The sequence below is a fragment of the Balaenoptera borealis genome (genome assembly GCF_965194805.1).
Source record: "Balaenoptera borealis genome assembly, chromosome: 1".
NCBI lineage: Eukaryota > Metazoa > Chordata > Mammalia > Artiodactyla > Balaenopteridae > Balaenoptera > Balaenoptera borealis.
In genome coordinates, this window is record NC_138860.1 from 56,233,408 (window position 1) to 56,250,432 (window position 17,025).

Below are 17,025 nucleotides of genomic sequence, written 5' to 3' on the forward strand. Positions count from 1 at the left end.
ACCACAATGAGATAACCACTACACAGCCACCAAAACGCTTACAGTTTAAAAGTTTATCAGGTTTTGGTGAAAATCCAGAACAACTGGAATTCTTATACACTGCTATTTGAAATGTAAATGGTTAAACTTTGAAAACTTGTTTGGCAATATCCACCAAAGGTGAGCATGCCCATATCCTTTGACCCAGAAATTCTATTCCTAGTAGATATCTAACAGACATGCATACATATGTGCACAAAAACATTATTAATACAAGTGTATACATACCAGCATTATTCATAACTGGAAACAACCCCAAATGCCCAACAAGAGTAGAATGGGTAATATATTGTGATATAGTCTTGCCATGGAATATTATGCAGCAATGAAAACAATGAATTCCTGTCATACAGGAATATGGTTACATATTCAATACAATAATATGGTTAAACCTCATAGACAATGGGAACAAAAGAAACTATACACAACAAGATACATTTTGTGAAATTCAATTTTTTAAAGATCCAAAAGAGGTCACACGTATGACATGTACAATATGGGAAATATAGTCAATAATTATGTAATATCTTCATCTGGTGACAGATGGTAACTAGACTTATCATGATGATCACTTTGAAATATATAGTAGTATCAAATCACTATACTGTGTAACAGGAACTAACATAGTGTTGCAGGTCAATTATACTTTAAGAACAAACAAACAAATGAGGATCAGATTTGTAGTTACCAAGAGGCAGGGGGTGAGGAGAGGGAACTGGATAAAGGCAGTATGTTATACATGAAAGCTGTTAAGAGAGTAAATCCTGAGAGTTCTCATCACAAGAAAAAAAAATACTTTTTCTATCTCTTTAATGTTGTATCTGTATGAGATGACAGATGTTGACTAAACTTATCATGGTAATCATTTCATGATGTATGTAAGCCAAATATTAGGCTGTACACCTTAAACATATAGAGTGTTGTATGTCAGTTATATCTCAATAAAACTACAAGGAAAAAATAAAGTTCAAAACGAGGCAATACTAATATATGGTAATAGATGTCAGAATGCTGTTTACCTCTGGGGGAAGTAATTACTAGCAGAGAAAATAAGGGAGGCTTCCAGAGTGCTGGCAAAATGCTTTATCTTTGTCCTAGAGCTTACACAGCAGTGTTCACTTGGTAAGAATTCACTGAATTATAGCCTCAATATTTGTGCACTCTATTATGTGTGTATTAAATGTTAGACTTACTAAAAATTTTTAATGGTAACCATGAGACCTAAAGTGACTTTTAAGGAAACTATTCTTTATAAAGATGAAGGCCTAACATGGATGAACCTTGAAGGTATTATGCTAAATGAAATAAATAAGACAGAGAAAGTCAAATACTCTATGATCTCACTCGTATGTGGAATCAAACAAAACAAAACAAAACCACAACACCAAACTCAAAGAAAAAGAGATCAGATTTGTGATTACCAGACTACCAAAGGTGGGGGTGGAGGAAGGTGTTAAAAGGTACCTATGGGGATCAAATAACAACATGTACAGAAGTGCTTTCTAACCACAGTGCTTCACAAGTTTCCACTGTTACTGTTGTGATTATGTCAATCATCATCTGAATATTAGGAAGGTACTCCAAGCCTTCCTGTATGGCCTGAAAGAATTAATTTTTCCTTAAGAAAATTAATTTGTTTGAGAATACTCTGCTATCCCTCAAGGTCTTCTGAAACCACTTAATTCACTGTTCATTAGGATGTGCTGGCAAAGCAGAGTGGCCCCAGGGGCTCAAAGGACTCCTCAGCAGCACCCCCCCCGCCCCCGTTTGGATCCGCCTTAAAAGGTTACTGTAATTCAAAGAAGCACGCCAGCAACCCAAGGGTGAGAGAGGAGGTACACAGAGAACAGAAAAGACCTGCTTGATTCTCCAAAGGCTGCCTGATTCCCCCTAGGTACTGCTCTAAACTAAAACTTTTTGGTGCATTTTGATCCAGGAATGCCTGTCATTCCACACCAAAGAGCCCTCATTCTGGGGCCAATCAGGTTCCAAGGACATGAGTAGGAGGAATCTCACAGGTTGCTCAAGCTGTTGGTAAAACTGGGCTACGCAGAGTAAAGAATAGCGGGCTACAATGTGTTCAGAAAATCTGTCATTAAAACTAGGGATCATTCAGGAACCCCAAGGAAGGGAGCTGCATTACGAGTAGTCAAATAGATAGAAAACTATGGAGAGTACTGTTGACTCCATGAAAAACAATTCAGCCCTATAATCACAAATACCCCCATAAATCTAGAAAACAATATAAATAATGTATGATTATATCCAATTTCACAAGAGTTGGTGATCATTTACATTCTTCAAAATCATGCATCAGATCACTCATTACTTTGGTATCAAAATAACTCCTGAAATGCTTTAGTTCTTATATTAAATCCAATCTTGTTTTGAGAAAAATATTTGCGCAACAGGGGTTGTTTATTTTTGTCCTTCTACAAACCATTATACTATCAAATTATTAACCCAGATGAACAAAGGTATTGATTTCTCTGTAATATATTCAACCCCCCCCCCCATTCAGTTCACAGCCATAGCCTCTTTGATATAAAGCAGTTGCTGTAATCAGAAAATGTGAAAAAGCAATATGTCTCAAATTAAATGGCACAAGAGTCACTTCAATCTATTCTGTTGTGAACAATGTTTTAGCTAATTACTATGACTGACTCGTCTTAGGCCTTATAAAGAGATGTATATCTAGAAGTAAATCACTAAATGCACTACATTTCATGTGTGCATGAAACACACTCCCAAACATAATAACAGAAAGCCAGGTAAAGTTTTCAAAGTAAAATCACATTCCTTTATAGTCCTGGTATTGATAAACAGAGCTAAGACCTAACACAGGAATTAACTGTTAAATTCTGCATTCAATATGTTATATTTTGGAAAAAAAAATTTTAAACAACACTTAAAATCATAGCAAATTGTAATTAGAATAATCTTATCACACCCCACACACTTACTGAGGAGGAACTTTAAAAAGTGATTTTCCCGAAGTCTTAGATCTGCTTAGAGGAGGAATCAAGACCAGAACCAGATCTCTTAATGTTTAGTCCTTTAAACTATGCCAACCTGTCTCCCAAATAAAACCAGATTTTACATCATATGTAAATTAGAAAAGTCCTAAGGATACTTGGGGAGGAGTCGTATATTTTTCCTCCTTTAAAGGACATTATTTTAAAATATGTTAGTGACAAAACTAACAGGAAAGAAAGGAGGGAGGAAGGGAGGAAGGGAGGGAGGGAGGGAGAGAAGGGAGAATAGAGGGAGGGAGGAATGGAGGGAGGAAAGGAGGGAAGGAGGGAGGGATGTCAAAACCATCTCATTTCCAGAATCCTATGAATCCTATTATACTTTCAGTTCTACTTCCACACATAAATTTATGACAACAGAAGAATCTTTGAACCACTTCGATTTCCTCCTACTCTGAAAAAGATATTAAGAGGCAAAAACTAAAATTGACAGGGTCATTAAAACATGACAGCGAGTTTTAACCGTCCTCCCTCTAATCTGACAGTTCAGATCATTCCTCATTTCACCAAAGTCACAGAAAACTTTTCAGCTCCAAAGTCAGACTCTTATATCCTTGAAACCAGAGTTGATTTCTGTACTTATTCTAACTGAAATTCTCTCAGTAAACTTCTGTCTCAATTTAACAGCACAGCATATTATATTTCTAGAATAGGCTCCATTGATGAGGAGTTGTCAGAAATAAATGAGGTAATATATACGGAAACACTCTGTAAATTTGAAATTACTATAACACATGGAAGGTACCGTATTAAAAAGAACTCTATAAGTGTGCTGCTGATGTGAATACCGCCATTCTTAGTGGTAAATCATTAAATGCATTTCGTTTACAATCAGGAGTGAGACAAGGATGTCTACTATCATTACTTCATTTGAGCACTATAATGGAGGTTCTGGTCAGTGCAGTAAGACAAGAAAATAATTAAGGAAAAAAAAAGAATAAGAATTGGTAAAGAAGAAGCAAAACTGTCCTTATTTACACATTATATAACAAAGTGGCTGATTTAAGGTCAAGGTTTTATTAATGTTTCTTCAGTTTTGTGCAAGGTATCCAGAATGGAAACTCAGTTTTATTGCCAAGAATGTGAGGTATGATGTTAGATATTATTCTAAAAATAAAAATGATAGAACAGGTAGACCACACTCAGTGACCTTAAAAGTCATACATGGTAGTATAAAGGCCATATGGCTCAAATTGAATACAAAAAGCAAAGGAAAGTGGATGTACAAACTTGAGAAGAATATCCAATTCTAAATTACTCATAAGTAGGTTCTCCTCTTTGTGATTATCACCACCATCTGAGGTTTCCCTGCATGAGGACTGGACTACTAAATCATAGTAGGTCAAGAGGAGAAGGAATTGTGTCGATTAAAAACCAAGAGGTCCACATGGTAGGAACCCAGAAAATTTTGGTTTCTCCGACATTTTCTGATATATTCATCTCTGCTCTCCTCCATTATCAAAGACTATTGTAAAGTTATGTTTAGGTAGTATATATTTTAGTACAATATTAAAAGCCTTATCAACTTTTATTTACTACCTTGAATTCTGTAATGTTTTTAACAGGATTCTTTTGTTTTCCATAAAATTTAGTGCAATTTAAGCTACTCATTAATTATAATATGTCTTAGACCTATATTTTTATGATATTCTTTACTCAGAAAGAGATTTAAAACTGTTTAATCATGTTACAAAATACACATTGATAATTTAAAATGGTTACACAAGCTGTGTGAATGCATAACAAATACTTTCTAGTGAATTCAAGGTTGGATTATCTGCAATATGAAAGCAAGGGGTATAAGCTACTTAAACGTATCAACCATTTAACTTTTATCTTTGTGTTTAGTAGTGTTTCAGATATTTCCCCTCTAAATATTACATAATGAAGCAAATACTGTTTTTACTACAACGGAGCAAAACTGTAAGGCAGAGGCTGCAAGCACATAGAGCTTTCTGTTTTAGCTATGTGAAAAAAAGTATCTAGTATCAGTCAGAGAAAAATTGAGAGAAAAGTTACAGAATGGCTGAAAGTATACTAAATGCTAGGAGAAAAATGTTGTTCCATATACTATAAGCCAGATATTTCTAAATAACTTAGAAACTATATAAATTTTGATATCTTCCTTACACAAGCCAGAGACTAATTAGCTTGTAGAGTTTCAAAACTGCTGGAGGGCTTCCCTGGTGGTGCAGTGGTTAAGAATCCGCCTGCCAATGCAGGAGACATGGGTTTGAGCCCTGGTCCGGGAAGATCCCACATGCCGTGAAGCATCTAAGCCCGTGTGCCACAACTACTGAGCCTGTCCTCTAGAGCCCGCGAGCCACAACTACTGAGCCCATGTGCTGCAACTACTGAAGCCCGTGCGCCTAGAGCATGTGTTCCGCAACAAGAGAAGCCACGCAGTGAGAAGCACGCGCACCGCAATGAAGAGTAGACCCCGCTCGCCGCAACTAGAGAAAGCCCGTGCGCAGCAACAAAGACCCAACGCAGCCAAAACTAAATAAATAAATAAATTTATTAAAAAAAAAAAAACTGGTAGAAATTTTTTTTAAATAATTAGGTTTTCCTTTCACAAGCGTATAATGAATATATTATATTTTTTTTGTGGTGTTTGATGGTTTTTGGCATTTTAAAAACTAGATGACATATCATGTTCTAGAAATTAGTACACTCTCAGACTTTAAGTTAGTTATACATTTCTAGCTCTAAATGATATATCCATATAAAAACAGATTTCTGATCAGTGTGTACGTTTATAATCCTCCAAAATGGCTACATTAAGAGAAAAGAAAAAATAAAGACAAGACAGGAGTAGGCAGAGGGCTAAAACACAAACATGCAAGAAGGATTTTAGGCAGTGTGCCATTTGCAGAATTAAACATCAATCCTACTTGGTTAGCATATGCAGGTAGTACTTTATAAGTGCCATTTAAAAAAACAGTAAATATTAAATGATATTGATATGTGAGTATATTTCTGACTACCTACTGGCTAATTTTTGCTACTTAATAAAAGGCTAAATTTGATTATTCAGAAACTTACTACCTAACTTGAAAATTAGCCATGGTGTTTGTTTTTTCTCCATATTATTACAAGATTTTTGGTGTTGTTCACTATTCATCAACAATCTCTAGTGGAATGGTAGGTAAGGACAAATGTTGAGTATACCCATCACAATTTGCAGGGCATCTTAACTTTGAGGATAAAGGGCAAAACTTTATTTGATGGAAATTTTGCAGTTTTGAGTCTTTGGCCTCGATTAGCATGGACAATATAAGTTAATGATATATAATGATTTGAAAAGTCATTCTGCATTTCTAATATAACTTTGAGAAATTAATAATCTGATAGCTATTCTCCACTATTAAACACAGAGCCTTTTTTATCCAAGCAACGCATATTTACTGAAAGTCAATAAACAGTTTTCTTCCAGATCTACTAATAATGAGGGAGAAGAAAGATTTCAAAATGGGATATAAAAACTGCACAAAGATGTATGACGTGACATAACTCAGAATACATCAACAATATCACAGAACTTGCCAGTATTCAAAAACAGGTGCCACACTGTTTCTTACTCTTGCCTACTGTCAAAAACTTGAGACAACTGCCACATTACCTTGTCAGATGAAGAGTCATCAGGACTCCTCTGAGCCTTTACTGCAGTAGCCTGAGAGGACCTTCTGTTCCTCTCCTGTTAGCATCAAAGCCAAACTGAGGTCATACTACACCTCTTCCCTCACAAGAAGGCACAGAACATGCAGCCCAAACGTCACCCTCAGGACTCAGTACTGAGGATCTGGTAGTGTAAGTATAAAGCAGAGAACATGGCACAGTGCAAATCTAAAAATCTTTAAGATGGATTCCTAAAATATAGCCCTATATAATAAGTTAGAAAAAAATAAGGTGGAGGGTCCTACCTTGCAGATCTTGTACAGAGATTCCTGGCCATCTCCTCCGGTATCTTTAAAGTAATCATGTGCAGGAAATGTACGATGAATATCTCGAGTAATAACACTCTCCTGGGCTGAGTCCTAAAAAAAAAAAAATAGACTTGGTCATTAATTTAAAATTTCTTAATTATGAAAAATAACGTTAAAAAATTTCAAACAGCACAAAAATAGTATGCTGCCCTCTCCATTAAAAAAAAAACAAAAACAAACAACTGCCTTCCATCCCAGACCCATAGTCCCATTCATCAGAGATAAATACTATCAACAATTTCTTTTGTGTCCTTTCATCCATCTCTATCTTTAGACTTGTGACTGTGTGTTTATGTGAGGGGGAGGGGAGGGAGGGAAGTTGTATACACACATCTCCATCCTTTGCTTTTTGAAGCACAAATAGAAGAAAACTATCTGCTCTTTTCACTTAATGGGATAACTTATAGAATATTCTTGATCAGTACATGCAAATGTATTTTATTCTCTTTAATAGCAACTCTTAAAAAGAATGAGGCACACCTGGATATGAACATATCATAATTTATTTAATATTTTCTTAGTAATGATTTTTTTTGCATTTTTTCTATTTATATCACAAATAATATCACTAGGAACATTTTTATACATACATGTTCAAGATATAGTCCTAGAGGTGGAATTGCTAGGTCAATGAATATGCATTTCCATTGTAACAACACATAATCCAAACAGTGGTAGAGTATGTGTTTCTCCACACCTGCCCCACACCAAATATTATTTGACTTTTTAATTTTTGACAATCTGATATGTGAAAACTCAGACCATAGTCATTTAAAAAATAAAAAATATTATCAATCTTTCCTCCCAGTGGGTAATTACCCAACTCACTCACTTCAGAAAATAAAAAGCCCTCAAACCAACATATTAAAATGACATATGCTTTAAAGATAAATCTAGAGGTTTTTTGTTTTTTGTTTTTCCAGACAGATTCAAGATCCAAAAGTTCAAAAGTAAGTTCTAAGCCTTATAAAAAATGATTAATCACTCACTTGATTTTATTTTACTTCTGTAAATGTTTTTATCTGTTTAAATGTCAAGAAAATGGGATGGGACTACTTCTACCAACCCGAATAATGAAAACATTATGCACAATTAAAGAAGCATCAATGACTACTAATGCAAATTAAAAGTATTGTTTAATGTCTCGCTCCCATAGAGATTTGAACAAATCCCCTCTTTCAGTTAAAATCAAGAAAAGAAAAAAAAATGAGTTTTAATACATGAGTTACTTTAATTAATGCTATTTCTCTTTCTCTCTCTAGCTGAGAAGTACATAAGAAGGAAGTAGTTGATTAGCTCTAAGTTAAGCCAGTGCCTTCTCTTGCTGCCTTTTTCATTTCAGCTGCTATATCATGCTGGGTGGTAATTAGATCTTATATCACGTAGAGAAAGGATGAAAACTGAAAAGTTCCAAATTTGCTAGCAAACATCAAACATATTACAAATCAGTCCAGAGAAAATTCTGATGGCTTACCGGAATGGAATGCTAAAACCGAATAAAAATGCAACTTTCAAAAAATTACCATAACTTAAGTAGAAGGATACATAGAAAGTTTGTATTTATCACAGTAAATGTAATTTCTAATGATAAAGAAAACTGGGGTGAGATAGGGGGTTTAGAATACGGTAAATATAAAGGTAATGTATACAGAGATATATTATGAAATGTATGGTTTATCGGGTCTGTTATGGAATCTAAGCCGGGGAATCTGGTACCAGGCAGATGAGTTTTCACTGCCCAGGTTTTCTCCAACAGAAGGATGCTCTTTCCACACAGTAAGTCTCCACTTACAAACTAATTGAAAAAATAACCAACGAAAATGTTACTCCTCCCAAGCTGAACTATTTTAGGGGCAAACATGTCGAATGGTTCACAGGATATCTCTTTTTGCACTTTTTGAGATGTTGAGGGAGAGAAATCATTGGACTATATTCCCTAGAAACTGCCTACTCTACTGGCATCATGCTGTGTTTAAATGGTACCAACAGCCTGATTGAGAGAAAGGGAAATTGAGCAAAAATTTCTAGGAAGTAACTTTGTATAATACTGATTAATTTTTTTCTATGAATACTTGAATCTTCCTTGTCTGTTTTAAAAAATAAAGGGGCAAAATCAAATGAAAATAAAAATCATAAACTTTTCTGTACTTAGTAAACTTTCCCTTCCTATGATTACTTTTAAATGCTTTCTACATATGTGTGTTTCTAGAGTTTTCTTCCTGCATATTGCTCTCAGTAGGCTAAGGGAATAATTTCTGGAACTTCACTTTATAAACTAAATAAGCTATTTTTCTACATCATTCACTGATCCCTTTCATATAAGTGAAGGTTAAGAGGTACACTAGAGTCTTACAAATAGACTAATATGAATGAAATGGCACACTAGATTAGAGAAAATAATCGTGTTTTCAAAGCAAAAGCTAAAGTTAACCATCTCCCAATTACCCATACTGCTGAGAATAGCAACAGTATATATTCAGGAATCCACATCTAATCCCCCAAATTTACTCACTCAATCATTAAAGTATTTGAGTCAGGGAGTCACTAAACCTAACGTTGTAAAAGGAAGACAAAATCATTTTTCTCTTCAATATTCATTCCTTTTTTCTCTTTTTAAAGACTTATTCCAATTATAGCTGTCAACTTTTACAAGAAATAAAATGAACAGAAAAGGACAAAAAAGAAGCCAAATAATTCACCATCCAAATATCTGGAGTTAAAAAGTTTCATGTGAAAACCTTTTTAAAAATATAACTAAAAACATTTTATAGCACAACCAAAACTGATACGAGGTCATTTTCTTGGAAGGTCCCCATAAGCAGAATCTCCTTAAGTCCTGACAATTATCTTCAGAATGAGAAGAGGGAAGAATTCACTCTCTCATGGACAGCTAATTCACCAATATCTAGAGACTCACAACTTTACCCACAATCTACTTCCCAGTAGATGTGTCTCCCATTCTGATCCTCAGTCCAATATGGTGGTTTAGTGGCTCTGGAGCCAGACAAGCTCATTGGTTCGATTTCCGGCTACTCCACTTAACACCTATAGTATCTCAGACAAGTTATTTAATCTCATTAAACTCGGTTTCCTCATCTGTAAAATGGGATGGTAATACCAAATTTATGTTGTTTAGAATAAGATACCTTGTGTAAAGTGCTTAGCACACTGCCTAGTATAAATTGAATACTCATTAAAGAAATAAATAAAAATTATTATTATTATTATTCGCCCTTTTAATTAAGAATCACATTTAATTGTTTAAAAATTTTGGTGAATGTATATTTTAGACATCCATCTGTATTTGTACACTTTAAATAATGAAATAAAGCACTGTTTTTCTTTGGATATCATGAACATTATGATTATGAAACCAATACCCTTTGAGCTTTCAGCATGATGATACATTAATGCATACACACCCTCTTCTGAATTTTCTATCATGTATCTTATGTGTCTGAAATTATCCTTGTTTCTATTAATCCATGAAAAAAAGCAAAAGTGAACAATTATTTGGATAAATTGATGTTTTCATCAACTGATATACACTCTGGCCCCAGCCTTGCATATATTCATGCAAGAAAGGAAGATGTACACAAATATACCCAGAAAAAAGACTGGGAAGGACAGGGTATGGTAAAAGCTAAATTTGTCAGAACAGCTACCATCTTCATTCATTACTTTAGAATTCAGCTTCTGAGGATCAGAGAAGGGTTGAAGTCATGCTTAGGGAGAGAACAAATGCCACTGTCACTATTGCATGGCTCCCTTCTGGACCATCACCATCAAGAAAGTAACCATGGGCAAAGTCCTTGAGATCATCTTCTATCCTGCCTAAGGAGGCATCAGGTTGGGCCACACATAAAAGCTGACCAGAAGCAGGCAGCAGTAGTGAGAGGTTTAGAAGAAAGTCTTTAAGGTTGAGTTTTATCACCCACCCAGACACACACCCCTGACACTACCATCATGTAGAAATGAAATTTCTATTTAGTTTATCTTTCAAGGATTTTCTTTAATTTCCAAACTGCTAAGTCATAAGTCAAAACTTATCTTAAAAAATACATCAATCCCTAGTGTGATAAAATCCATGGCCCAACAGAGGATATAATTCAGCTTGTTGAAGATCAGTTTAAAACCAACTCTAAGAGGTATGATAAGTATCTCGATTAACTTTTGATCATTTTAAGTGGAGACAATTTATAGCCTGTTATCAAGAGTATTACATGAGCTGTTCTTCCAGTATAATGTATATACCCTGACATCTTTGTAATCCTCTTAATTCCTATTTGAAGAGAATCATCACTTACTTGCTTGTTGTGAGAAAGAAATGAATACAGCATTGAAGTGTCAACAAGTATTAGGAAGACAGGTTTGGATGACCATACCTTATTATTTCTTAGGAAACAATTTCTAGGCTGTCAACAACTGGAAAGGTATTTTAATGAGGATGAGTGTTTTCACATGTGACCTTAGCACCAGATGAAGTATAAAAGTAATGTCCTGATAAACAAATTCCTTTGCCTGTACCCTGATTTGCCACATTTTTACAACAATGACAGCATCTTTTCTTATTAATCCCTATTTTCAAATCCAAACTATAACTGCATTTTCACTTTTCATCTACTACAAAATCATTTCAACTTTGTAAGTATCATGTCAACTTGTTAGTGTCATTAGAAATGCCAACGGAGACCATGCGTAGCCACAATCAGTCAGCAGATAAATGATTCAGAGCTTTAAAAAAAATTGACCTTAAAACGTGTCTGCTATTCCTACTCCACAGGGATCCTCCTTTAGTTCTATGTTGGAGCTAGATCTACGGTAAAACATCACAAACTAGTCAGCTTACATGTCCCTGAAAGCAGATGGGTTTGCAGTGGTGGGTCTGATTTATTTACCTTGATGTTTGCCAAAAATCCAAAGAGGCAGAGATGAAAGGAGAAAACATAAAAGTTCATTCTAGTTTCAAACATGCTACTAAAATCACCAGCTAGAAACAGTAACACAAAAAGGTTGGATCATTGCCAGCCTTCTTTCCTTGAATATGGGGGGAAAATCTCAGCATAAGCAGGGTAATATGGAAGCAAAGAAATAAACGACAACTAAATCATACTGTTAGCAAGCTGCTGCCTGGGCATTGTACACATATGCTGCCAAATGTCTCAGAATCAAAGCCTGACACAAAGGTCAAAAATATTAAGCCATATTCTGCCTTCACCTAGAAAGAAATCTCCTAGCGGGGAGTGGCAACAATGAGAACAAAGGGCAGGGGGGAAGAGAAGAGAGAGGAGAGGAAGTAGTGTCTTCATAAGACCAGTCAATATTCATGATGAATACCTTAATTCTGAAGTAAGTGCTGGGACTGCAGTGGGAAGTATGTGAATAGAATAAAGCAATTCTTTGGAACTAGAAGACTAAGAAGCATTGCAGCCTATGAGCACAGCCTGGATTTCCCAGAGATCCTACGGAATCTAGGTCAGATACCTCTCAATCATGAATATGTGGGGTTACTTTTAGACTCCAAATGCATCTATAGCCATATTTGGATATGTCCTCATTTCCAGGGTTGCTGACCACTCATTCTCCCAAAATAAAGGTTCAACTGGGGTACTTGACAGTCTTGGAAACTTGTATCAACAGGCAATGATAAACTCTGCAACTCCTGTTAAAATGAAGCACAATAACTGAACTCCATGCTATTATTTTCCAAAGATGTATTTCTAATTTTGCATTATTTTAAAATTATTAATTATAATTTTTATCAAAACAGCCCTTTACACCCTTTTAAAATAAATAAAAAATTTAAGTGCTACATATTTACTAACCATTGTGTAAAAATAACTCTTTCACTTTTTCCACAAAACTTTAAAGAATGCTTCTGATAACCAGCATTTGATAAACATGCTTAGTTTTGCCTAATCATTACATTTTATAATTTTATTAACTTTGACCATGTATATACACTAGTTATTGTTTTTATAGGTTGAATTTTTTTAATAATTTAAAAAACATTCTACCATTCCTTCAATCATTTTAGATGCTTCTCTTTGAAACTCTTTGAGCTCAATTAACCTTCTTGAATTGAATGACATAAAAATTGAGTGTACATAAAAAATTAAGCTTTCTATTTGTGGCATAGTTCAAATTTGTTCACGTATTCAACGCATTTCTGAGTACCTACTAAGAATCAGACACTATTTTAGGTGCAGAGGATATAATTGTTAGCAAGCCAATGTCCCTCCCCTATGGACTTTATGTTCTAGTAGTTGAGGAAAAAGACATAAAAAACATGTATATAATATTGGTTAGTGAAACGTACTACAAAAAAAAAACGATAAAGATACAGTGAGGAATAGGATGATATTTCAGGTAGAGTGGGTTTGCTTCTCTCAGTTAGTGTTCAAATATTTAGAGAAAAAGCATTACAGGCAAAGGTTTGGAAAGCATGTGCAAAAGCCCTGAGGTGGGAGCAGGATGGCAATACTTCTCTGGACATTTTCCAGCATTTTGCTGACCTTTATGTTTGCAGATGCCTTCAGTGAACTGCTAAAAATAACTCTGACACTCTCTTGGATTAACATGGTTACCTCAGAAATTTGTTAGTATAAATTAGATTATTTTTATAAGATGTTTTAGCTCTTATATTTGAACAATGTATTCCTAGTTGCACCTGTCTGTATGAAAGCTTACTATTCAAATATTTATCTAACACTTACCACGTGCAAGACATTGTACTAGGATCTACAGGATCAAAAAGGCATGAGATATAGTCCATAATGTTCCTAACTTGCAAGAGGTTAAGATCTACTTGTAAAGACAAAGTATCAATGGAAGGAACCATATGCTAACAGCCAAATAAATGATATATGAGTAATGTTAGCTACAGGAATTCAGTAAAGAAAGTGACTATCAAAGGGTTCAAGTGGTGAAAGTGGGCTTCCGCAGGAGATGGGGCCTGGGCTGAGCACTGTAGACAAGATGGGCTCAACAAAATTGAAAGATCTCAAGAGAATCTCAAGTGTGGTGTGAGCAGAGGCTCCAAAGCAGGGAAGCACTTGGCATGCCCAGGAAATATGATTCTAATTGACTACAGAAGGAAATTTATAAAGGGCAAGTTGAGTGGGATCTAGAATATGGAAATGTAATCTTGAATGAAGATGTTTTAATCCTGCAGACAACAAGGAGTCATTTCATCTGCCATGGTCTTTGTAGTCACATATTTGTGAACTATTGTTTCAGTTGGGCCTCATCTGCTTTTATTATCTGAAAGAATTGTGTGTAGTGAAGACCAGCCTTACCCAAAAAGAGAACTGGCCTTTGCCATTGGCTTCTAGGAGGTGATCTTTAGGCCCTTGCAAGTCTAATAGGAGGTCTTTGTTTGCATGTGGGCCTTGACCACTCAACAGCCTAACAATGTGACTTACCATGGGGCTTTGGGGCATGCAGTATTAGTTCTACCTATGGAGAGGCTGGAGACTAAAGGTCAGTCACGTGAGCAGTACATGAATGAGCCCCTGTGAAAACTCTGGACAAGACTCAAGTGAGCTTCCCTATCTGGCAATACTCCACGCATATCGTCACACACTGATGTCAGGAAAGCTACATTGTCCATGACTCCATGGGGAAAGGACAAAGGAAGAGCTGTGCTTGGTACTTCTCCTGGACTCTGTCCAATGTGCTTCATCCCCTGGCAAGCTTTAATCTGTATCCTGCAGCTGTAATACAATGTCACCATGAGTATTACAGCTTTCATTGAGTTCTGGGAGTACTTCTAGTGAATTACTGAACTTGAGGGTGATTTTGGTAACAACTTGACACAACTAGTGTTAGAAGTAAGGGCAACCTTGTGTGGACTATGCTCCCTCTCTAACTTTGAAATTGGTTAAATTCTAACATGTTGGCTATCAACAAATATGAAGTTTTTCATTGTGGTATTCCCACCAGTAAATTTTCTCTATTCAAAGATATGTATCATTGCCTGCCTTTTCATCTGTCTTTGACAAAATACTATTTACAATAAAATAGTCCTCCAATACCACGTTAATTCAGATGACCTTTTAATGTAGAACCTCAAACGTTAAAAATGTTGGACCACTATTGACCACTGGCCATCTGTTCAATGAGCTCCTCAAAAATCTATATGTAATCAGTAAAGACCATTAAATTAAAAGTAGGTCACACAACTACTGATATGATCCTCTAATTAACTTGTATAAAGGATCATCTGGAACCTCAAAGGAGAGTGAGTGTAAGTAAACAAAAACTACATCCCCAAGTAAATGTCAATAATATGTATATTTTAAAAATCCTTTAGGATCAATGAAGTTACTCTATACTGGGATGTGGGTTTCAAAAAATCCAATTAATTTTTATATCAAGTCAGTTTACATAAAATTGTCATTTTACTCCTTTTTGTAACAGTACATGTTTCCATTAATATAAGTTTTTACTCACATAGGAGTAGAAGATGCACTGATCACTACAAGAACAATAACAAAAGAAATAGGAAGGGCTAAGAACAGAAGGATTTGTTCCTGAGAGACTATAATAGTTCTAGTTCTCAATTATAAAGGTCATTTCAATAAATTAAATATTCTAATTTAATATAGAAAGTGTACAATAAGGCATTTTTTGTTTTACAATATTTCAACTTTCTTTTCTGATACTCTACTTTGTTCATAATTCTCTATCCAAGAGGGTCAATTTCTGTTTCTCCAACAGACTTCTCTGGAAGTAGTAGCAATCTTTTTGCAAGAGGGCACATTTGAAATCTGATTAATCCTTTCTGGAATAAAGCCAAATAATGAGTAGAAACCTAGAGATTTTTATTCTGCACTGTTTTTCTCTATATGGACTCAGAAATGAGCATTACTATTCTAAGACTTAGAGGATCTAGGTAAATATATTCCAGCTCCTTGACACAGTATATTCCTTTTTTAGTTTCTTTGCTGATTCCTCCTCTGCCTACTCCTTATCTGATGGTGTTACATCCTTAGCATTGTTCTGTGCTCACTCTTCATGCTCTCCCCAGGAAATCACATCCACTCCTGCAACTTCAACTACCATCTGTCTTCTCTCTCCTGGATCTTTACTAAAGTAGATGCCAAACCTTACTGATTATCAGAATCATCTGAAATTTTATTTCTGAACCCAAAACCCCATATTTCACCTAGATTTAATCTACCAAATTCTCTATAGTACTTCCAGGCAATCTGTATTTTTAACAAAGATCTATGCAGCCTTGAGTAAAAGTCCACAAATTGTTATTTGGGAACTACTGGTCTAACAGACCTATCATTCCACATCTAAAACTTAACAAGTCAAAAATTCAATTCAGAATTTCCTATATTCTAATTCTCAGCAGAGTGAACTTCCATGTCTGAGCTGACATACAAAGAGTTATTCTAGGAGTCTTCTCCCTTTTCCTCTCTTAATCAATTTGTCCTTTGGTCTTCTACTCTGCTTTTTAAATTAACTGGTACCCGTGTCTGAATATCCCCACTTGATTGCCACCCCCAGGTAGACTACAATCAGTTCTTATTTATCTTTGTTTCCCTTGCGGCCTGAGACTTCAGTAGGTGCTTCATAAATGGGTGCTGAATAAATCAGAATAAGTGAAGCAGGCATGGGAAGTATGTATGTATTCCCTATGATGAAGAGACTCAAGTTTTATAATTTTTACTTTGAGTTTTCAATTCTCTTCTAACCTCATTTAGTCAAGAACAGTGACAAAAGGAAATAATTTGCACCAAAACCAAAGATGATGACAAGGAATCATAGACTTCCAAATCAAAATTTCACAGCAAAATGCATACCAAAATGTTCTTGCTCCTAATACCAAAGAAGACACATGAAAATAATTACAGATATTATATAAACTACAAAAAATCAAAATGGATCTCTATCTTAAAATAGAAATTAGAAATTCTACCACTATTGGAATTGCCAAAAATCATCATTACAAAAAG

The 17,025-nt window shown here is 35.2% G+C and overlaps 1 protein-coding gene across 9 annotated transcripts in view; it reads right to left on the reverse strand.

Annotated features, from left to right (window-relative positions):
• Nucleotides 1–17,025, reverse strand: part of RABGAP1L (RAB GTPase activating protein 1 like) — a 789,965-nt gene that overhangs the window by 280,616 nt on the left and 492,324 nt on the right. For all 9 annotated transcript variants that reach the window (XM_082379555.1, XM_082379554.1, XM_082379553.1 and 6 more), the window contains one exon: nucleotides 6,995–7,108. In XM_082379555.1, coding sequence (XP_082235681.1) covers nucleotides 6,995–7,108 — 114 coding nt within the window. The remainder of the gene's footprint in view (nucleotides 1–6,994; nucleotides 7,109–17,025) is intronic.